General features: G+C 44.0%; 2 protein-coding genes across 2 annotated transcripts; both read right to left on the bottom strand.

The window, feature by feature from the left end:
* Positions 1-313: 313 nt before the first annotated feature.
* On the bottom strand, positions 314-13,211 carry LOC123763386 (UDP-glycosyltransferase UGT5). Its single transcript, XM_045750540.2, has 9 exons — positions 12,486-13,211; positions 9,624-9,824; positions 6,635-6,749; positions 6,076-6,206; positions 4,639-4,872; positions 4,346-4,510; positions 3,815-4,037; positions 2,182-2,401; positions 314-694 (listed from the first exon to the last, which is right to left on the bottom strand). The coding sequence occupies exons 2-9, from the start codon at positions 9,816-9,818 to the stop codon at positions 409-411; spliced, it is 1,569 nt and encodes a 522-aa protein (XP_045606496.2). The 5' UTR covers positions 9,819-9,824; positions 12,486-13,211; the 3' UTR covers positions 314-408.
* Positions 13,212-14,747: 1,536 nt separating this feature from the next.
* LOC123763385 (loricrin-like) lies at positions 14,748-15,563 on the bottom strand. Its single transcript, XM_045750539.2, has one exon. The coding sequence runs from the start codon at positions 15,561-15,563 to the stop codon at positions 14,748-14,750; it is 816 nt and encodes a 271-aa protein (XP_045606495.2).
* Positions 15,564-24,797: the final 9,234 nt, after the last annotated feature.

Raw genomic sequence — 24,797 nt, 5'->3', positions numbered from 1 at the left:
TTCTGTTGCTGCCGCATGGTTGTAAATGCTTGGCCAAGTATGTAGTGGAGGTGTAGGAAGTATTATTATTGTGATAGAATTATCCTAGATTTCAGTTTCGTAAAGAACAGGACAATTCGCTTACTATATTCGTTTTCTCTAATAGCAAAATATATATTAAATTTTAACTTTTAATATTTCCTTTTTCGATTTCAGCATATGTCTAGTCATGTGTGAATTGTACGCCACAAACAATATTTTACCAAAATATTTGTAAATTATTCTAATATACACACACTGATAAATATGTTGGCAATGAATTTTAAATTCGAAAAAATGCTCAACCTTTAATGAAAAGCAATGTACAGAGCAGCTACAAGAAGTCGACTGGTACACATCCTGTCTAACACCAACACAACGTGGGTCATTTTAATCAATTTTCTTCTTCAAGTTAAAAGAATAAGCAACCCACATCCAGCAGCGAGGTGAGAGTAGCTTGCGCAGGCCACACAAGAGGAGGAGGACTGCCAGAGAGAGGCAAGCCAGGACATCGACCATGAGGAACTCCACCCAGGAGAGGTCTGCTGCTGGAGACCTGAGTTGGGGCGCTCCTCTGTGTCTCATGACGTATTCCGTCCAGAATACTGCTGTCTCAAGGGGCGGGCGAGGCAGGTCCAGCGCCACCCTCGACGCCTCCCTCAGGTTGCGCTCGTACCTGGTCCAGGTTGTGGTAAGATGCGTCAGAGACAAATGCAAGGTGGGGCAGGGTCAGGAGCAAGGTGGGACAGGGTCAGGAGCATGGTGGGACAGGGTCAGGAGCATGGTGGGGCCGGGTCAGGAGCATGGTGGGGCAGGGGCAGTAGCAAGGTGGAAGAGGGGCAGGAGCATGGTGGGACAGGGTCAGTAGCAAGGTGGGACAGGGTCAGGAGCAAGGTGGGACAGGTTCAGTAGCATGGTGGGACAGGGTCAGTAGCAAGGTGGGACAGGGGCAGTAGCAAGGTGGGACAGGGGCAGTAGCAAGGTGGGACAGGGGCAGTAGCAAGGTGGGACAGGGTCAGTAGCAAGGTGGGGCAGGGTCAGTAGCAAGGTGGGACAGGGTCAGTAGCAAGGTGGGACAGGGTCAGTAGCATGGTGGGACAGGGTCAGTAGCATGGTGGGACAGGGTCAGTAGCATGGTGGGACAGGGTCAGTAGCAAGGTGGGGCAGGGTCAGTAGCAAGGTGGGACAGGGGCAGTAGCAAGGTGGGACAGGGTCAGTAGCAAGGTGGGGCAGGGTCAGTAGCAAGGTGGGACAGGGTCAGAAGCAAGGTGGGACAGGGTCAGGAGCAAGGTGGGGCCGGGGCAGTAGCAAGGTGGGACAGGGTCAGGAGCAAGGTGGGACAGGGTCAGTAGCATGGTGGGACAGGGTCAGTAGCAAGGTGGGACAGGGTCAGTAGCAAGGTGGGACAGGGTCAGTAGCATGGTGGGACAGGGTCAGTAGCATGGTGGGACAGGGTCAGTAGCAAGGTGGGACAGGGTCAGTAGCATGGTGGGACAGGGTCAGTAGCATGGTGGGACAGGGTCAGTAGCATGGTGGGACAGGGTCAGTAGCATGGTGGGACAGGGTCAGTAGCATGGTGGGACAGGGTCAGTAGCATGGTGGGACAGGGTCAGCAGCATGGTGGGACAGGGTCAGTAGCAAGGTGGGACAGGGTCAGGAGCAAGGTGGGACAGGGTCAGTAGCATGGTGGGACAGGGTCAGTAGCATGGTGGGACAGGGTCAGTAGCAAGGTGGGACAGGGTCAGTAGCATGGTGGGACAGGGTCAGTAGCATGGTGGGACAGGGTCAGTAGCATGGTGGGACAGGGTCAGTAGCAAGGTGGGACAAGGTCAGTAGCATGGTGGGACAGGGTCAGCAGCAAGGCGTAGCAAAGGTTTAGGAACTGTAAGCGGGAGTAGTGAATTATATAACATCATTCAGGTCCTAACTGAACAGGGTGGTAAAGTATCAGAGTCGTATGAAACGGACTTGCGGCAGACATGACCCAAAATAATGTGACATTGTATCAACACGATGCAAGAAATCAGAATATAATTATTATTTTCATCATATACCTCAGCCACAATTAACAACGACAAGGTAGTCATAGAATTTTTTAAGACAAATTTTAAGGACGCTACACAGGAAATGAGAAATGAATTGTGATGACCCTCCAATACTCACTTAGGATTGGTAACGACTTCCCTAATGGTAGCGACGAGGAGGTCAACACTTAGCTCACTCCACTCCAAAGAAAGACCCAACTCGCGGGTCACAATCATCTTGGCGTTTTTGGGCTGGTCAGCGAAGATTGGAATAGCGAGTAGGGGCGTGCTGTGGCATACTGCCTCGAGTGTGCTCAACAGCCCACCGTGAGTGATAAACAACTTGACTCTCGGGTCCGCTGAGGAGAAACAACACGGTCGGAATCGTGATCAGCTTTGAAAAGCAACACATTAACGAGGAAAAACACAACAGTGTTCGCTCTAGTATAAACCTCTCTCATCCTGCACAGAATTGTAACTTTATTCTCCACTATAACGATTGGACTACTTTGTTGACCAGACTACACACTAGAAAGTGAAGGGACGACGACGTTTCGGTCCGTCCTGGACCATTCTCAAGTCGATTGTGATCGACCATTCACAATCGACTTGAGAAGGGTCTAGAACGGACCGAAACGTCGTCGTCCCTTCTGGACCATTCTCAAGTCGATTGTGATCGACCATTCACAATCGACTTGAGAATGGTCTAGAACGGACCGAAACGTCGTCGTCCTTTCACTTTCTACTGTGTGGTTTGGTCAACATATTTCAGCCACGTTATTGTGACTCCTCGTCGGTGATTGGACTACTTCTCCAAATTTTGATTGTTATTTTATTGACAACCGACCAATCCACCTTCCTCATCTTAGGTCTAATTTTCGAATATGTTCTGGTATACTATATACTAAATAAATCTACCAATCATTTTGGGTCATATGAGTAACACCTTGACACAGGCACCTTTATTCTTGAGGTTAACTGAAAGCTTTCATCAAGATCTATATTCTCGTGTTTCATAAATTGTAAAACTTTCATTAGACTGAAAACTTGATTTCGTAAGATAAAAAAGAGGTAACAATATAACATTTGTTAAACAAAATAGAGCTGCACTCTATTATGACAGACAAAAATGTGAAGCAAAATTAAAATATCAAACTAAAAGCAATATTAGCTAATCTGGATTCAACAACAGCTCTAATAAAACACATTCGTTCCATTATGAAACGAATTTATTTTACGCAAACAAAAAGTTAAGAGTAAACACAAAGATGCTCAACTGTAATCTGTCGTCAAAGAAATTGTAAAGTTGAGAGTCTACATCAGCACATGCTACTGTTTTCCCTGAACCTGATGGATGAACTCACCTGGGAAAATGTTTAGTTTACATTTAACTAAGTTAACATCTTAGAAAAATCTAAGAAATCTAAGAAAATGTTTAGTTATCATCTGCATTCTAAGTTAATAACTTAGTTAGAATGCAGACGAGGAGTCACAATAACGTGGCTGAAATATATTGACAAAACCACACACTAGAAAGTGAAGGGACGACGACGTTTCGGTCCGTCCTGGACCATTCTCAATCGACTTCAGAATGATCCAGGACGGACCGAAACGTCATCCCTTTACTTTCTAGTGTGTGGTCTGGTCAACTACTTAGAACGAGTTCACTCAAGGTGCTTAGTGCTGAGGCATTTGTATTGTTGAAAATGTTGTTAATGATAGATAGTTTGAAAGTGTTGATAGACAAGCAGCATCTTGAAGCAATCACTAACCCAGAATATCCTGCTGTGGCATCCATTCTTTAATCAATACATTCTCGGACACTCCCTCCAGTTTCGACTCATACTTCCAGATGACGCGGTACTCCAGTCTTCTGAAGGCGTCCAGGAAGATTCGTCTTAATTCGTCGGGCATGGAGACGCCCGTCGCCACCGACCCCAAGCTGAAGTAGATCACCCCTCCAGGGCCAGCGCCGTCAAGCCACGACTCCACGTCCTGCGATTAGTGTTCTGGTGTAATGTTCCAGCAAGTGGACGTTCTGTCTCTCTATTTCCAAATATTCTTCATAATTATCTAAATATTCTGACTTTGACAGTCTGACACACTTCTTGACAACTGCTGTTCTTGTCTCTCTCAACGCAAGATAGTCAACCACCCAACTGGGATATAATCAGAACTTTGAATAATCAACCCACCGGTGATAATTAACCCATCGGTGATAATTAACCCACCGGTGATAATTAACCCACCGGTGATAATTAACCCATCGGTGATAATTAACCCACCTGGAGATACTAGCTCACCTGAGGAAGGCGCGAGCCAGGAACACAGTGCATGGAGCCCACCTCCACTTGTGAGGGCAGGAGGGGCCCAGGGGCACTGTTTCCCAAGTTGGAATTGAGGAGAGAGAGGCTGACGTTCCTCTCAATCTCCAGCAGTGGGGGCAGATTCGGGAAGAACTTTGATACCTGTGATTTTAACATAACTATAATATCAAAGATCACTGATTTGAGTATTATTTCCACCTTTCCCCATTATTTGTATTATAAATGGACATGTATTAGATGCTTTATAAGCATGAGTTCTGTTAACCAACCTCTCTCTGTATCTTGGGCATCATCCCCCACACACGCCAGTATCCTGCGGTGGTCAGAGTGATGTAGAGATTGTGGAGTCGGTGAAGGAGAGAGTAGGGCCGCGGGTAGTCGAAGTACTCGTTGGCGTCGCACGCTGGGTTGAGCACGTTCCCCATGACGGCGCTCTGACGGGGCTCATTACCAGCAGTCGCCAAGGTGATGAAAGGCATTCCCTCCGCGAATGGGTAAGCCATCTGGGAGTGTAATGGAGTCTATCAGGCTTGTAGGGTCAACCTATCAGTAGGTGCTGCATTTTGCGTGGATGCTGCGTGGGGAATGTAGGTGGATGTGTGTGGAGGGCGTTGATATTGAAAAGTTAGTGTGGTTTACCTGCCTTTGTAGGGTTAGAGTTTCAGCTCCTGAGCCAGACTCGTAGATTTAGTTTGGGTAACTTAGTTGATTTTAATTAAATCCACAAACTTCTACGATTAAACCCACAAACAGTGCCAGCCTCTGTTTTGATCTCTACGTGCCTTAGCTCACCTCCTTACCAGCCTGACACTGTAATGACCCGTGCTTCCATGTTCCCTAGTCCCTGCCATGTCCCCTGGTCATGGTCACTCCCGTGTTCCCTGGTCATGGTCCCTCCCATGTTCCCTGGTCATGGTCCCTCCCGTGTTCCCTGGTCATGGTCCCTCCCATTTTCCCTGGTCATGGTCCCTCCCATGTTCCCTGGTCATGGTCCCTCCCATGTCCCCTGGTCATGGTCCCTCCCGTGTCCCCTGGTCATGGTCCCTCCCATGTTCCCTGGTCATGGTCCCTCCCTCATGGTCCCTCCCGTGTTCCCTGGGCATGGTCCCTCCCGTGTTCCCTGGGCATGGTCCCTCCCGTGTTCCCTGGTCATGGTCCCTCCCGTGTTCCCTGGTCATGGTCCCTCCCATGTCCCCTGGTCATGGTCACTCCCATGTTCTGAAGCATTTGACTGGCAGTAATTTCCCTGATATAACAGTTCCATAACAATGAATTATATAATTATTGACTCATATATATATATATGACTTTTTGACGAATTATTTGGGAAGTTATCTTACCTTTTTACTCTATTTTTAAGCAAAACGTATGTGACCATTATTTATTTGCTCGTAAAATGTATAGTAATGATTTGAATGGGAGCTTCGTGTAATCACTATGTATAATATAATGGGATTTCTTCTCAATTATATTCACACATGCTTGTCTGTATGCCTGATGATTGCCAAATATGTATATTACATCATAAAAAAACTTGAAAGTTAATAATTGACTATAAATTTACAATACAACCAATCATGATGTTTATACCAGAAAATTATGATATTAACAAACGCGAGAAAAAAATAGTTTTCTATATTTCTTGATTCTAAACAAACCGTCACTGATAAGAAAGGCTTACGTTTGCCCCCCAAAACAGATATTACCTCATTGAACAATTGATCTGTGATGACAACATCAAACTCCTTTCTCCTCCTGTGGTACTCCATTATTTTTGGCGAAGAGTAAAATTTTGAGACGAGCGGCAGGAGGTACACCTCCAATAACGACAGGGCTTCTGCAAAAGCCCAGTACGAGAGGTTAACGACCACAGATACAACGACACTCTCCCCCCCCCCATGACCACACATTCACCTGATGAGGTACACATGTTTGTTTACTAGGCACAAACGCCTCCACGCCACCTGGGAGGTTGCGAAATACAAGTGACATGAGGGGACAAGATCTGTAGCTATAAGGGAGTCATACAGATGAGAACTGATCTGCACTCAGGCATCACCACACACACACACACACACACACACACACACACACACACATCGTTCATTATGCCTCGTATGAAAATATTCTCAAATTTGCTACGCTATTAAAGCTTGCATTGGATCTGTTTACTAAAAACTGAAGGTGTGCAACTGAGATAATGAAATGATTTCTTGCGGCAAATCCTTAGGTAACGTCCATCAAAAATCCTCAGAAAAAACCGACCTGCAGGATTGATCTTCTGGAACCTGCTCGCGATGCTGGTCTTATTGACGGAGACCACAACCTCGGTGATGTTGGGGTGGCTGAAAGCCGCCTTCATCGTTTGGAGAACCACCACCTGCAGGAGGACACACACACACACATACAGATTTGTTAGTTTTGTATACAATATACTTTTAAATGCCAGGAACATTGCATGTTTCTTTTGCATTATGATTCAAATATATTTTGTTTATGTAGGGATATTCCAGCACAAGCCTCTAGCTACGTTTTACTTATTTCTGTTTTAGTTAGGCGGTGGATGTGTATTTATGACTCGTGTATTGCTTCTGTAAAACACAATGCGTTTGGTATCTTCTGCGCTGGTTATTCTGTTTAAATCTTGACTGATATGTAACTGCACTGTGTTAGATATAATGTTTCAGTGGTCTTTCCGGCATTTTTCTGCATTACTGACATGTCCTCTCTTCTTCTTCTTCTGGAATCTGAAATCCTATTTCCCATTTACATGGAAAATAGGCGCTTTTGTTTTTCTATTAAGAGCACTATTATTTTGTAATGTACCTTTCCTCAGAATAAGTTGTTCGTGGTTGGTTGACTTCTTGTACCAACGTGTAGAACCTGATGTTGAGACTACTACATTATGGTCATTGTACATCTACATTCCCTCTCTTACTTCCAAGTTTTTCAGCAACATCTACAATGTCATTCCCTAATGTTCCTTCATGACTTGGTACAACTTCTTGGACTGGATGGTAGAACAACGGTCTCTCTTATTAGTTGTCTAATAGATAACAGACAATAATAATAATAATGTTGTAAACATAGAAATTGTCTAAGATTTCTGTGCATATATTTTAAGCCCTAAAACACTAAATTCAGATGTTACTTCGTCTAGTGCCACTTGTGTCTTTATTCAACAGTGAAGGACCTGTGACTACTAATGCCAAATCATCAGTACAGCTTTGCAATTTAACCCCTTCTGTAAATGTCATGGACACGAAGTTTTCAGTAAGAATGTTTAATAAGACTAGGGCATGTAATTAGACTCCTCTTTGTGGAGTCCCATTCTCTTGCAACCGATAGTCTGATACTGGACTTGTAGCTTTTCTCTGTCACACATGTGACTAATGTACAGAATACAGACTAGAAGTTTTCTCCCTCGACACCTTTTTTGATTAACGTGTGTAGAATTACTCGCCAGCTTGGAAGTTTGAAAGCTTTTTCGAGATCATAGAAGATCATTTATAGCTTCATCCGAGTTAACAATGACTCGGGTGTTCCTAGCAATGTTGTTATGGGATTCAAGGCTACTGAAGAGGGCTACTGAAGAGGGCTACTGAAGAGGGCTACTGAAGAGGGCTACTGAAGAGGGATACTGAAGAGGGCTACTGAAGAGGGTAGGCTACTGAAGAGGCCTACTGAAAAGGGTACATCTGGTGTTTAATGGCCGTTCCTAAGTGTAATAGTTTTTATCCCATAATCCTATTTAATGTTTTCTAAATGGGGGTTTATAGTTTAATCAATATAAAAAGATATAATTTTTTTTCGTTATAAAATCAGATAAATTATTTTTCAAAATTGTTTATTGAGTATTATTGGATAGCCAAAATATTTTGTATTTATTTTAAACTTGAATTTGATTGTCATTCTTAATAATTATAAAAATCTTATATTATAAATTACAAACAAGTTAAGATTGAAAAATTAAAGAAACAAATGTTCAATATTGGTGCATATGGTATTGAATGTATCGTATATTGTATACCATTATTCAGTGTATCATACATGTGCATGTGTGAGTGGTTGAGTGTGTGAGTGGATGTGTGTGTGCTTGTGTGTGTGTGTGTGTGATGTGTGTGTGTGTGTGCGTGTGTGTGCTTGTGTGTGCTTGTGTGTGATGTGTACTCACCTATTTGTACTCACCTATTTGTGCTTGCGGGGGTTGAGCTTTGGCTCTTTGGTCCCGCCTCTCAACTGTGTGTGTGTGTGTGTGTGTGTGTGTGTGTGTGTGTGTGTGTGCGTGTGTGTGTGTGTGTGTGTGTGTGATGTGTGTGTGTGTGTGTGTGTGTGTGTGTGTGTGTGTGTGTGTGTGTGTGTACACTCACCTAGTTGTACACAACTAGCTGTACTTGCAGGGGTTGAACTTCGGCTCTTTGGTCCCGTCTCACAACTGTCAATCAACTGGTGAACAGATTCCTGAGCCTATTGGGCTCTATCATATCTACATTTGAAACTGTGTATGGAATCAGCCTCCACCACATCACTTCTTAGTGCATTCTATTTGTTAACTACTCTGACACTGAAAAATGTCTAATGTCATTAGACATTAGACATTAGACACACTTTGACATGTGTGTGTGTGTGGTATGTATACTTGTATTCAAAGTTTAGGGCCGCTGAGTCATTGCTACTGTGACCTCAATATATAAAATTAGCAATCTAATATTCGAGCCAGAACGAGAGAGAGGGAGAGAGAGAGTGAGAGAGAGAGAGAGAGAGAGAGAGAGAGAGAGAGAGAGAGAGAGAGAGAGAGAGAGAGAGAGAGAGAGAGGGAGAGAGGGAGAGAGGGAGAGAGGAGAGAGAGAGAGAGAGAGAGAGAGAGGAGAGAGGAGAGAGGAGAGAGAGAGAGAGAGAGAGAGAGAGAGAGAGAGAGAGAGAGAGAGAGAGAGAGAGAGAGAGAGAGAGAGAGAGAGAGAGAGAGAGAGAGAGAGAGAGAGAGAGAGAGAGAGAGAGAGAGAGAGAGAGAGAGAGAGAGAGAGAGAGAGAGAGAGAGAGAGAGAGAGAGAGAGAGAGAGAGAGAGAGAGAGAGAGAGAGAGAGAGAGAGAGAGAGAGAGAGAGAGAGAGAGAGAGAGAGAGAGAGAGAGAGAGAGAGAGAGAGAGAGAGAGAGAGAGAGAGAGAGAGAGAGAGAGAGAGAGAGAGAGAGAGAGAAAAAGAGAGAGAGAGAGAGACAGAGAGACAGAGAGATTGAACCAGATGTCCGGGATCACCTGATGGCCGCGATCGGCAAGAGCCTCCAGCAGAGGCTTGAACATGTTCCAGTGGTTCCTCCTGATTGCTGGAACAGCCACCAGTATCTTCCAGTCGGTCTCGGGTGGTGGAAGGTTGACCTGCACGCCCCAGCAGCAGCCTGCCAGGATAGCAGTGAGGGCAGCAGCCAAGGACCAACACAGCAGCTTCCCCATTTTCCTCTGGTGAGAGGACAATAATGCGTCAGGTGGAGATGCGTATCTCGGGCGGAACTTTGCGTGTCGACAAAAACTCAGGGATTGAAAGCCATGTTACAGGGACCGCAATATGCATAGCTCCCTATGCATATTGTGGGCGGTGGTGGACCCCATACCCATCCCGTGGGTGGTGGTGGACCCCATACCCATCCCGTGGGTGGTGGTGGACCCCATACCCATCCCGTGGGTGGTGGTGGACCCCATACCCATCCCGTGGGTGGTGGTGGGCCCCATACCCATCCCGTGGGTGGTGGTGGACCCCATACCCATCCCGTGGGTGGTGGTGGACCCCATACCCATCCCGTGGGTGGTGGTGGACCCCATACCGATCCCGTGGGCGGTGGTGGACCCCATACCCATCCCGTGGGTGGTGGTGGACCCCATACCGATCCCGTGGGCGGTGGTGGGGCCCATATCCATCCCGTGGTGGTGGTGGACCCCATACCCATCCCGTGGGTGGTGGTGGGCCCCAAACCCATGCCGTGGGTGGTGGTGGACCCCATACCCATCCCGTGGATGGTTCTGGATAGACATTCTCGGGGAAAAACCCGACATTCTTTAATAATCTTTAATACAAAATACAGTTAATATTGCTGTTGTTCTTATACTAACAAATTAACCCATACTAACATAAATTATTTTATTTACCCATGACAATAAAATTAGACTTGTGGCATTTTCCCGGAGAAAAAACGCGAAATGATTGCCACGCCACTAATAAAATATACTATTACAATATCAGTAATCACTTAAAACACAAGTCTAGCGTTAGAATCAATAAAAAAGTATTCTCTATGACCAGATCAAATAAAATCATAAAAAAATCAACGCCTCCCAACCTTCGTCCATAAGTGGGCAGACAACTGAATTGGTTTCTAGTGGTGTGACTAGACCGGTGAAGGAGGGAGGGCGCCACTGTGAATTTAACCGCTATTACCCGCAAACCCGAGCCATCTTAAGAACATAAGAACATAAGAACAAAGGCAACTGCAGTAAGGCCAATTGACCCATACGAGGCAGCTCCTATCTTGACGTAAATCTACTACCACAACCTCATCAATATGGGAGTACCTCGTTTCCGGTTAGATAAAATTAATTACCTGTTGTTGACCTGACCACACACTAGAAGATGAAGGGGCGACGACGTTTCGGTCCGTCCTGGACCGAAACAGTCTGCATATTTACCTATTATTACAAGGCCCTATAAGTAGAACAAACCGGTCATAAGGCGGGCGATCACCCGAAATACGATAAGACTCTCATCTAAATAAGAATCTAGGAGTAAGAATCTAAATAATAATATGTCATACAATATGTGTTATTAGGATGTTATTTGCATGAGTTACATTGTATACTTCTGGCAGATCTTCTGGGGCAACCTGCAGAACTTAGTAGCAACAACTTGGTGCAACACGACAATGGGCTCCAGGGACACGTGACCATAAATCAGTCGAGCTACTCAAGTGTTCTACGCCTCTACCTGGGATGCTCCCAGGACGCAGGTTCGAATCCTCGTCACGGCCCTTGTGGATTTGTTCCTCTACCTGAATGTTGAAGCCTTCTAGTCAGATATTTCTAGTCAGTGAATTTCCTATGAATCGATAATTTTCGATTGATAAGCTATAATTAATAACCCCAATTGTGTAGGATATGACTTCTGGGAGGAATTTAATACCATACAATCCATTACCGAAAGAAACAAATTAATTTTAAATTAGAATTCAATAAATAAATTAATAATTAAAATAATTAAAAAATTCCACGATTCAGAATTCCCCCCACAGATGTCGTGTCAAAATTATAGAAGCAGTTTTACAAGAACGATCTTCCATTTGATCGCTTTTAACATTGCTAATTATAAACGGCCGATTATATGAACAATGCTCAGGCAACATTGGGCATTTTTTGTTCGAAAAGCTTATTCAGCTCAACAGATAAAACTGTTGACAATAATTAAGCGTCATTAAAATATCGTTACACGCGCTAATTTATTGCCGGCTATTATAAATGATAATTAAATTGTTGTCCTAAGTTTTGTTATAATTACCTTACACTGTTAAGGGATTGTTTGTACAATGAAATTCCATATAAATCTGTAACGGGTAATTTTTCAGTTTTGAACAGCAATATTTTGATGATAAACGTTCAACATTTATCCTTTAGGTGTGTAAATGGTATTGAATGTGAATGAATGTGTTATTAGAGGCCTGGGTCACCTGATAACACGCATTCCAGCCTTTTCCTTACAATAGATCTGCCAGTAGAACAGTCAAACCGTTTGGGGACTAAATTATGTATTATGATTAAATATATATTTTTACTTTAATAATACATTTATCAAGCTACCCAGATCTGCAGTAAAAAGTAGTCCTGGGATCAGTACAATATTTTATGAAGGACTAAGCTATAATTTCATTAAAAGAAATGATGCCACTAAGTCGAATTAATATTTTTTCACGTGAACTTGTCTCTAAGGTAATTTTCCATACATCACACTAACCAGACGTGAAAAACTTAATTACAAACCTGTCAGTTGTGAGGCGGACAAGTCAGCCACTTGGAAGGCTGACTTGCCTGCCCTCACTTGCCTGACTTGACTACTGACCGTCAAGCAGGAGTACCTACCAATTAGAGACTACTCAGATCAATCAGAGATCAGGAGAGGATCAGTAGAGTGAGGACGAAGCGCTGTGGTATTTGGGGCGTAGAGTGATTGTGGTGTGTGGGACGTGGAGTGGCTGTGGTGTGTGGGACGTGGAGTGGCTGTGGAGTGTGGGACGTGGAGTGGCTGTGGTGTGTGGGACGTGGAGTGGCTGTGGAGTGTGGGACGTGGAGTGGCTGTGGTGTGTGGGGCGTAGAGTGATTGTGGTGTGTGGGACGTGGAGTGGCTGTGGTGTGTGGGACGTGGAGTGATTGTGGTGTGTGGGACGTGGAGTGGCTGTGGTGTGTGGGACGTGGAGTGGCTGTGGTGTGTGGGACGTGGAGTGGCTGTGGTGTGTGGGACGTGGAGTGGCTGTGGAGTGTGGGACGTGGAGTGGCTGTGGTGTGTGGGGCGTAGAGTGATTGTGGTGTGTGGGACGTGGAGTGGCTGTGGTGTGTGGGACGTGGAGTGATTGTGGTGTGTGGGACGTGGAGTGGCTGTGGTGTGTGGGACGTAGAGTGATTGTGGTGTGTGGGACGTGGAGTGGCTGTGGAGTGTGGGACGTGGAGTGGCTGTGGTGTGTGGGACGTGGAGTGGCTGTGGTGTGTGGGACGTGGAATGACTGTGGAGTGTGGGACGTGGAATGACTGTGGAGTGTGAGGTAAGGAGGTCCTGTGGCAGGCGGGTCGAGGGACGCTGTGGTGTTAACGATGCTCCACCTCTGGCTACACTGAGAACATATAATTATCACCACTACAAAACTCCTCAGAAAACGGGTCAGGTAAACCAACGCGAAACTTCACCACAACAATGCTCTTCTACTTGTTTTTATCTACCTTTCTGTTATGGCTTAATAATTTACAGTTAAGTTTTATTTCACAAGTACAATCAGGTTTACTACTCCCACCTTTTCCTGCATTTATTATGATGAGTTTGGACTGGATGAGTTTGGATGTATTTACGAAGAACAAATATTATTAAGATTTCGAGAAAACTAAACTTGTGAAAAGAGCCTCGAAGATCTGAGTGAGGTAATAATTACAAATAAATTACTCAGGATAAGGTTAGACACCCATCCCACAAATCTGAAAATAAAGAAATACACGACTTAATACAGCAGCCAAAACATGTGCTGTATCATCACAAGTGGGCGAGGTATTTAATTATCAGCCAGGTTGTTGTGTCTACTCGCTCAACAGAGTTACTACTGATTGATGATTGATGAAGATTAAGCCACCCAAAAGGTGACACGGGCATGAATAGCCCGTAAGTGGTGGCCCTTTTGAGCCATCACCAGTATCAATAGATGATACTGGAGATCTGTGGAGGTTACTACTGCATATACCACCATGTTTATAACAGTAGGAGAGGTGCAGACGGCCAGTCACAATAACCGTGGCTGTAGCTATGAAGATGTACAATAGCCAGATAAATAGGCAATTCTGAGTGGCTAATGCCCCTAAACCCCTGTGTGGTTTAGTATTCAGTATTAGAGGTGTTTGCAGTGTAGTTCCAGCCCGAGCCACTGTACTTTACTTTTACTGCACAAAGTGAGAAGAAAATTGTTTTCTTCCGGTGGAATATTTTCCTAATTTGTGTCAGCTGATAAAACAGACTATGTAAGTATTTGCAATTTTACTCGAAACATTTACCTAAACGCACTGTAGAAAATAAAGTGAACAATATACTATGGTCAATAAACAATTAAGAATAGGCAATTATATTATTTAATTATCACCGGTGGTCACTAGTTGAAACGCCACGTTTTTAAGTTTAACTTTTTACTACAAATATTTTGTTCGTCATTTAAAAAGAGTTTAATGTTTACTGATTTTTCTTTAGAGAAATTTCTTCCGCAGCAAGTATGATATTCGGGTCATGCTAGAATTACAATCATTGATTGATCATAAATCACTCTGGCACTGCAACAACATGAGAATAGTAATATTTTAACCATTTTCTATATAACTCCCGAATAGGAGACAAACCGGAAGGGACAAAGCTCTGTGATCCAATAGAGCCCACAGAGTAAATTCTGTATGTGCAACCATTATATGAGTTATTTTACAACTGTACAGACGAGGAGTCAAAATAACGTTGCTGAAATATGCTAGACCAGACCACACACAATAAAGTGAAGAGACGACGACGTTTCGGTCCGTCCTAGACCATTCTCAAGTCGAAGTAAAAAATCGACTTGAGAATGGTCCAACACGGACCGAAACGGCGTCGTTCCATTCACCTTTCTAGTGTGTGGTCTGGTCTACAACTCTACATCTGCGAATTGAGAGTTTCAATTTCAATTCAATACTTTTATGAGAGCGGAAGGATTCTGGAGAGCCAGACAGCCAAGAACAATACAAGTTAATTATTTCAGATGATGGATGACTTGGCTTGGGCCGTGAGGAGTCAGGAGACGGGAAGGAGACTGCCTCTCCACCACCAGTCTTGGTCTCGCAGGTGCCACCACCAGTCTTGGTCTCGCAGGTGCCACCACCAGTCTTGGTCTCGCAGGTCCCACCACCAGTCTTGGTCTCGCAGGTGCCACCACCAGTCTTGGTCTCGCAGGTGCCACCACCAGTCTTGGTCTCGCAGGTGCCACCACCAGTCTTGGTCTCGCAGGTGCCACCACCAGTCTCGATCTCGCAGGTGCCACCACCAGTCTCGATCTCGCAGGTGCCACCACCAGTCTTGGTCTCGCAGGTGCCACCACCAGTCTCGATCTCGCAGGTGCCACCACCAGTCTCGATCTCGCAGGTGCCACCACCAGTCTCGATCTCGCAGGTGCCACCACCAGTCTCGATCTCGCAGGTGCCACCACCAGTCTCGATCTCGCAGGTGCCACCACCAGTCTCGATCTCGCAGGTGCCACCACCAGTCTCGATCTCGCAGGTGCCACCACCAGTCTCGATCTCGCAGGTGCCACCACCAGTCTCGATCTCGCAGGTGCCACCACCAGTCTCGATCTCGCAGGTGCCACCACCAGTCTCGATCTCGCAGGTGCCACCACCAGTCTCGGTCTCGCAGGTGCCACCACCAGTCTTGGTCTCGCAGGTATTCATTTACCTCACATACATATTCATGCAGACTTTAGCTATGTGCGCATGAATAATACTCAGGTTCCTACCCATGGACTTCTTGCCTAATTGTGTGCACGTGGAGTAAGCTCTCGCCTCTTGGCTAAACCCATATATTTTGTGCAAATATACATTTTAAATTTTGAATTGGGATGGCTTCCACTTTCTCCTCTTCCAGCTCAATCCACATGATCACTAATCGTATAGTAAAGGAAAATGTCCATATTACAATTGAGTTATCTGTGCTTAACTACTTCTAACTCTCGTCTATTCAAACGAGACGAGTTGCTGCACGAACATGAAAATAATGTTTTCTGAGTTGCACGAGACTTTAAATATGTAATGATGAATCACTTCCTCCTTATTCTGACCATTCGGCCTTTACGGGTATATGGAATATACAAAGCATTTACCCAATTGCCTTCTTCAGTTGTATTCCTCGCCAGGTGTCCGAAGGTAGTGAAGTCGAGTCTGCCACATAACTCAAATTAATTGTATTCGCAGTATAATGAATCTCAGTTTGTTCTGAAATATTGACGTGAGTGCATGAAGGACACCTGTCCACTCATCACTCTAGCTCTTCCACCACAACCTCACTTCTCGTCTCCAGCAGTGAGTGCTTCTCCTCCCCAACAAATGCCATCCTTTATACCCGCCCTTCAACTCACACCATATTATTCTATCGAAGTTTTTATAGTTTTACTTTATTATCCACTCCTCCCTTTCTCCTACTTACAGATGGTCCACTATCTATGGTCTCCGGCTGCTACAGGTTCTTGAGGTTTACTGACGAGAACAAGCAAATGTCTCTACAACACCCACACATCAATTACTCCCACAGACATCTCAGTTACACCCACACGTACATACACATATGCAAGCGATGAGTCACAATAACGTGGCTGAAGTATGTTGACCAGACCACACACTAGAAGGTGAAGGGACGACGACGTTTCGGTCCGTCCTGGACCATTCTAAAGTCGATTTTGAGAATGGTCCAGGACGGACCGAAACGTCGTCGTCCCTTCACCTTCTAGTGTGTGGTCTCGTCGACACACACACACATATATGTCTCTACATGTGTCACCCACACGCATGTACCTTCAACTAAATCTACAAGTAGATGAGTTCATCATCCACGAGGACTTCCAACAATATCGATGCATGATTGAAGATCATTAGCAAAATGAATGAGCTCCAAAGTCATGTATGCAAATCCTGATTGGATTGCAAATAAGGCCAGCAAACTCAAGGAAAGAACAGAAGATCCATTTGCAATTGCAAATTTTTAGAGAACTTTTGTACTGAAAGAGAAAAACGAGAAGAGAGAGAGAGAGAGAAGTTAAAGAAACTCCACTGGTCAAGAAATTGTGGAAGTTTAAGGAGATGAAATTCTTCAACTGCCCTAATTCGACTGATTACACAATAGGCACGATAGCAGCTGGCTGAATCAAACAATAATTCCTCTCTAAAATATCCCATCTATGAACAAAGAACCAGACAGGATATAATATAAATACCATAGTTAACACATTCACCGGAAAAAAAAGACTTATAATGAAAAACTTTAGCCATGATGAAACAAAATAAAAATTACTCTAACACTTAAAGTACATCTGGATTGTTCACTTGAAATAATACTAAATAAACAAATAACACTGATTTGAACTCTGTGACTCAGACAAAGATTAAACAAGTTGCATAATATTGTTGTTGTTTAAGATTCAGCTAATGGAAACAACAAGTTCCAAGTAGCACGGGCTATGGTGAGCCCGTAGAGGACTTACCTGGCACAGGAGCGGGGGTTGTATAATAGCAGGGACTACAAGGGACATTACCAAAGACCATAATCCAAAAAATGAGCTGCTTTAGCAAGTAACTTAAGAATTGAGATGTTTTACCCATGAGGAGCGCCTCACCAAGACTGAATATCGTGACTCGGACACTTGATATGTATATACCCGAAAAGCAGATAGCTAGATAGTGACCTCATTTGTGTCAACGACGAAGCTAGCAGGATAACTAAGCTGTTTAGGTCTGGCTGCAGAGGCGCGTAGCAGCAGCAATCTTACACCATCTTATCTTACGCATGACACTATGATTTATTTTTAATATTAAGGAAATAACAGAATTTAGTACAATATTAAAATAAACGTATGTGTAATTGATGAAGACTGTAGTTCAGGAAGTTGTTACTCGTCATATGAAGGGTATTTACGTGACAATATATATATATTAAAATGTGTAACTTGATAATCAAAAGTTACTTGCTTAGCTAAGGAAAGTTTTGGGTTCAGTAAGTGAGCCCATTATGTACCTTTGTAACCTTTTCCAATATCACCCACGGGATGAGTTTGGGGTGCATAATAAATGAATAAAATCAATCAATGCTCAACAGTAAACAAAACCGAGAGAAAACAGGGGTCAGGAATGACGAAAAAGGTTTACCTTTAGGTAAGTATCTGATATACAAGTTGTAGTCACGCCCAGAGGTAAATTGTTATTGCATATATAAGGGCAAGTCCCGCAAGGGTCGTGCCTTAGATTCATATTGTTCCTGATGTGTAGGAGACCAATCTAGGAGTGAAATAAATTCCTTCCTGTTAGTGTTTGTAAATCACAACATTACATATATTCGACCCAAATAAAATAACATGTGCGCGCCATAAATAAGGCTTGCAACCCCAAGGGGTTCCTCGAGCAACATAGACCTGTGGGTCGAGCAACATAGACCTGTGGGTCGAGCAACATAGACCTGTGGGTCGAGCAACATAGACCTGTGGGTCGAGCAACATAGACCTGTGGGTCGAGCAACATAGACCTGTGGGTCGAGCAACATAGACCTGTGGGTCGAGCAACATAGACCTGTGGGTCGAGCAACATAGACCTGTGGGTCGAGCAACATAGACCTGTGGGTCGAGCAACATACACCTGTGGGTCGAGCAACATAGACCTGTGGGTCGAGCAACATAGACCTGTGGGTCGAGCAACATAGACCTGTGGGTCGAGCAACATAGACCTGTGGGTCGAGCAACATAGACCTGTGGGTCGAGCAACATAGACCTGTGGGTCGAGCAACATAGACCTGTGGGTCGAGCAACATAGACCTGTGGGTCGAGCAACATAGACCTGTGGGTCGAGCAACATAGACCTGTGGGTCACCCAACCCCTCGTGCAACACGCGCACATGAATAATTCTCCAGCAGGTGTACCTGCGTCGAAATCTTACCTTGACTAGTGAATATAATAACCTGAAAAATATAATTATAATAAATGTAATATAATTTATAAGAAATTATAATTAATATAATTGAAAAATATAATTATATAAAAATATAATTATAATATAATATATTATAATAATATAATAACGATTTAGACCAGAACTGTAAGACATAAATCTCCGAGAAATGATTGAAAGAGACACAACACATGTCACTAAAGGCGAGGAAAAAAATCTTGAAAAATCTGAGGAATCTCTACGAGCCATTCACAGGTATCAACTATTAAACAACAGAGGAAGTAATTCGAGGAGACGCAAATGTAACTCAAGTACCCGAAGGTGACAGGGACACAGGAAGGCTGAGTCTGTACAAGGGTGTTGAAGACCAAGGCTGAGAGTGGACGCACTCTTCACACACACTCACAAATTTAAATTGAAATTTAAATAAGTTTATTGAGGTAAAATACACACAAAGGGATGAGGTAGCTCAAGCTACTCTCACCCCGTTCAGTACATCGTGTTAATACATACATAGACACACATCACAAGCAATAAACGTATTACCGAACATTCTGAGAGATAAACATATACATTTCCTCACTCACAGAAGTATGAGAGTATCCAATGGGTTACAGAAACATTGGTCAAGACGCCTGAAAGTTGGCAGGCAATGCCCAGCAGTTGGAGCTCAGTTGTCAAGTACAAACTTAAGAATCATGTCGGATTAATTGAGAGATTACCTAGCTGGGTGCTGGCAAGCTGTCAAGTGTAACAGACTACACAAGCACACAGCAGAAACTATGTCCATTCATCGTTTTAAAGTCAGATATAACAGAGGGTCAGGATCCATGGTAGGAGTGGGGCGTTACATCATAGACTATGATAAAAAATGAACCATTTTAGAGATAAATCTAAACTCACACTGCATGAAATGGCAAAACATCCTATTTAAGAATAAAATACCTGAAATCCTTGCACTGAATCCATGTTTCGCTGATATGAATTAGCGAAAAGAACAACCATTGATGTATATTGTTGAACTGTAAATACATAGCTACTGAAATGGAATAATCTCTATAACTAGCTGGCATTATATTATACGGTGTTCAGGGTAGATGTAATTGTTAACGTAATAATATTCGTTGAAGTCTGATAAAGGCCTTTTGTGCCCTTTGTAATTCTTTTTTGCGCTACCGCTCACAGGATGAGTATGGGGTGCACAACAACCTATCCACCTCCGGTGGTAAGAATCTAAATCAGTTGAAGACAGGGAAAGTTTGTTAGATAAGTACACACACACACACACACACACACACACACACACAAACACACACACACACACAACACACACACACACACACACACACACACACACACACACACACACTGAAGGAAGAGGTTTTAAAACCAGATCCATCCACAATATTAGAAATAAATATGATGAAAACGTTACCGTTGAGAGAGGTAATTAGCTCGTCTGGTATGACGCAACTACGAGGCGGGCATGAAGAGCTAGAGCTCACTTCTCTGTAGTCACTGATAGGTAAGCACGCCCCCACACACCACCTCCACCAGTCTCTGCATTGACTGTCTGGGGTGAGGTGTAGTGTGTGTGGGGGGGTGACTGGGGTGAGGAGTGTGTGGGGGGGTGGGGGGGTGACTGGCCACCACCACAACCTCCCCCCCCCCCCCTCCAACATTCACCACAGTCATTTAAAGTCGTCACTAATCACCTTCACCTGGCAGTGAAGAAACATCAACACAGCTCCTGCCATAGCAATATTGACTTGCACCTCGGCCCTTAATTGCTATCAATAATTCCTCTCTCTCTCTCTCTCTTAGTGACGACACGCGGCATGGTCGTCAGGTCCGAGGCAAATTATCCTCCTTTATTATTAACACTGGAGAAGCGATTCGTACTCTGTAACACCCGATAATCTAACTCAGTTTCATTTGTTGTGGTCTAAATTTTCAGTTATGGGCAACCAACTCCAATATGCAACAAACCTCTATAGGGATCTTCAATGTTCTTTGCATATTGGGGGTAGATTTTGAAGGCATTAGGGCATAATTTTGGAGTATGTTTTGAAGGCATTAGGGCATAATTTTGGGTTATGTTTTGAAGGCATTAGGGCATAATTTTGGGTTATGTTTTGAAGGCATTAGGGCATAATTTTGGGGTATGTTTTGAAGGCATTAGGGCATAATTTTGGGTTATATTTTGAAGGCATTAGGGCATAATTTTGGGTTATGTTTTGAAGGCATTAGGGCATAATTTTGGGTAATGTTTTGAAGGCAATAGGGCATAATTTTGGGTTATATTTTGAAGGCATTAGGGCATAATTTTGGGTTATGTTTTGAAGGCATTAGGGCATAATTTTGGGTTATATTTTCAAGGCATTAAAGTATAATATGGCTGATTGGTAAAGAAATGTGTGATAGACAGCAGAGCTCTAATAACTGGGAAGTGTCATGGATCGATTCCAGACGCCGCCAAGTGAGCGCCATCTATCAACCACCTCAGTAAACCTTCCGAAGAAAAAACGGGCTCACCGTAGCCCGTGCTACTTGGAACATTTGGTTCCAGGTAGCGAATCTTTAACAACAACAACATTACGAAGGAAAAAGGAACTATCATGTTCGACTGTATAGCACTTGGAAGGGGCCATGATAAGGTTTGGGATGGGACGGGGGGAGGGATTGGTGCCCAACCACTTGGACGGTCGGGGATTGAACGCCGGCCTGCATGAAGCGAGACCGTCGCTTTACCGTCCAATCCAAGTGGATGGACGAGCGAAGCAAAATTTATGGAAGGAGCTTAGAAGCTTAATAATCCTTTTGTCATGTTATGAAAATTCCCAAAAGCTTTGGTTAAAAATAACACAAACGTTAAAGAAAAAGATAACAGCCTAGAACAGAGCCAGAAACACAGAGGCGCAGATAACAGTCACACTGGGCGTTATGATAATACACATCGTGACACACTGGACGTTATGATAACACGCCCCGTATCACACTGGACGTCATGATAACACACACAGTGACACACTGGACGCCATGATAACACACACCGTGACACACTGGACGTTATGATAACACGCCCCGTACCACACTGGACGTCATGATAACACACACAGTGACACACTGGACGTCATGATAACACACACAGTGACACACTGGACGCCATGATAATACACACCGTGACACACTGGACGTTATGATAACACGCCCCGTACCACACTGGACGTCATAATAACACACAATAACACACTGGACGCCATGATAACACACAATAACACACTGGACGCCATGATAACACGCCCCGTATCACACTGGACGCCATGATAACACACACAGTGACACACTGGACGTCATGATAACACACAGTGACACACTGGACGTCATGATAACACACAATAACACACTGGACGCCATGATAACACACTGGACGTCATGATAACACACTGGACGCCATGATAACACACAATAACACACTGGACGTCATGATAACACACAATAACACACTGGACGCCATGATAACACACTGGACGTCATGATAACACACTGGACGCCATGATAACACACAATAACACACTGGACGCCATGATAACACACAATAACACACTGGTCGCCATGATAACACACTGGTCGCCATGATAACACACAATAACACACTGGACGCCATGATAACACACTGGACGTCATGATAACACACTGGACGCCATGATAACACACAATAACACACTGGTCGCCATGATAACACACAATAACACACTGGTCGCCATGATAACACACTGGACGTCATGATAACACACTGGTCGCCATGATAACACACAATAACACACTGCGCGCCCTCCACTATTTATCTCATTAAAAGCGCCTCATTTCTAGCTTTAATTACATTAGTATTGTCATCTATCATGAATACGACGTAATATGTGTTTTGCGTTGTTATAAATTCGTTACAAAATCATTTACAGCTTTCGCCAGCTGCTGAATGTGAGTTTATAAAGTCGACTAATTGAGCGCAAATGAGTTCCAATGTTATCACACTATTTTCAGAGGTTATTTAAATTTATTTATAAACCTATATCCATAAATAGAAATGACTGTATATCTGTCTGTCTGTTCGAGGACTGGGGCCAGACGCTTGTGGCTAGCCTCACGTAATTTTTCACAGTAATTGATGTTGGGTACGCCTCCAACATGGACATACCTAACAGGAATTACTGAGTGTCAGTAGGGGTGTGACCTGTATGTTTTAGGGGTTTGTTACCCGTGTGTGTTAGGAGTGAGGGTGTCACCTGGGTGTGCAGGGGAGAGAGCAAGGGTGCCAGCAGGGGAGAGAGCAAGGGTGCCAGCATTGGAGAGAGCAAGGGTGCCAGCAGGGGAGAGAGCAAGGATGCCAGCAGGGGAGAGAGCAAGGGTGCCAGCAGGGGAGATAGCAAGGGTGCCAGCAGGGGAGATAGCAAGGGTGCCAGCAGGGGAGATAGCAAGGGTGCCAGCAGGGGAGATAGCAAGGGTGCCAGCAGGGGAGAGTGTCACACACTAGTGACCCTCCACACAGAGTCAAGCTCTCCACCAGAGAGATAAGCATTATTCTCTGAACTAAAGTGCACATGTATTAAGTGTTAGGCTCAAATATTGCCGGGTACTGAGTGAGACAGTAATTTATTATGATATTATCAGAGCTGTAATCAAAATTTTTAATGTGATCATTTCATTTTAATTATTTAAATTGGTTAACATCATGTATTTGGTTAAAACTGTTACGAGTTTATTAGAAACATTTATTCAGTTTTCTGTGCATAAATGTTTGAATTTTTGCAAATGCAAATATAGTGAATTTTTATTCATTTGAATAATTGACTTGAAACTAATATCTGTTAATTTCTTTTGTGCTTAAATAATGTCACCAATTGTCATAGGACCAAAAATATCAGTTTATTAACTAATGAATATGAGCATTTGACTTGTAAAGATGACCTTTTGACCAGTAAAGACGAAGAGTTAAGTGTAGTATGCAGCTCCAGGCTTATTGTTGTGTATAACAATAATGAAGTGGAGCATGAAGCGACGGTCTCGCTTCATGCAGGTCGGCGTTCAATCCCCGACCGTCCAAGTGGTTGGCCACCATTCCTTCCCCCCCCTTTCCCATCCCCAATCCTTATCCTGACCCTTTCCAAATGCTATATAGTCGTAATGACTTGGCGCTTTCCCCCCGATAGTTCCCTTCCCTTCACCCCAGTCTTACAACCATCAGATGTGTTAACACGCCGGCTTTTATTTCCTTTTATAAAGCTAATTGCATTTAAGGTGAATAGAGTCACCGCTCCTAAGTTTACAGGCAAGAAACGTCTCTCGTCTGAACCATCTTGCTGTTGAGCCAGACCACGCATTAGAAGGTGAAGGGACGACGACGTTTCGGTCCGTCCTGGACCATTCTCAAGTCGAGTCGATTGATTCACTTCATTCTCAAGTGAAGTAGAAGCTGTAGCTTCTACTTCACTCCTGTCTACTATATGTCGACAGGAATGGAATGTAACTATCGGGTGGAAAGCGCCAAGCCATTACGACAATATAGCACTTGGAAGGGATCAGGATAATGATTTGGGATGGGACGGGAGGAAGGAATGGTGCCCAACCACTTGTGGACGGTCGGGGGATTCATATGCCGACAGGAGTGAACATATGTGCTGTTCATGTCATTTTAATAACGTGTTCTTCAGGCATCATGTTTAGTGTCAAGCACGTTCACACATCTCTCTCCAATGTCTCCCATTTACTCTTTGCTGCCTCTTGATCTTCCTCGTCTTCTCAGCTTCCTCGGTGCTTGTTTCCTAATGATAGTCTAGAATCCATGAGTCAGATTATCTCTCATGTGCATTTCTTGACCATGTCCACTCATATTTTGACACCCTCTAAATGTTTTCTGATTGTTCTTAGCGCGATGGATAACTTATAACACCAGACACACCTTTATCCCGGCACTATAA

This window comes from Procambarus clarkii, chromosome 49 (genome assembly GCF_040958095.1).
Source record: "Procambarus clarkii isolate CNS0578487 chromosome 49, FALCON_Pclarkii_2.0, whole genome shotgun sequence".
Classification (NCBI taxonomy): Eukaryota; Metazoa; Arthropoda; class Malacostraca; order Decapoda; family Cambaridae; genus Procambarus; species Procambarus clarkii.
The sequence above is the reverse complement of the archived record's forward strand: the minus strand, read 5'-3'. Positions and strand labels throughout refer to the sequence as shown.

Bases quoted from the DNA above. Each gene is read 5' to 3' on its own strand.
- LOC123763385 (XM_045750539.2), bottom strand. From the start codon at position 15,563: ATGAATACCTGCGAGACCAAGACTGGTGGTGGCACCTGCGAGACCGAG.
- LOC123763386 (XM_045750540.2), bottom strand. From the start codon at position 9,818: ATGGGGAAGCTGCTGTGTTGGTCCTTGGCTGCTGCCCTCACTGCTATC. The intron at 4,873-6,075 runs GTAATATCTGTT...TTACACTCCCAG, and splicing joins CAGATCAATTGTTCAATGAG to ATGGCTTACCCATTCGCGGA. The intron at 4,511-4,638 runs GTTGGTTAACAG...TTAAAATCACAG, and splicing joins TGCCCAAGATACAGAGAGAG to GTATCAAAGTTCTTCCCGAA.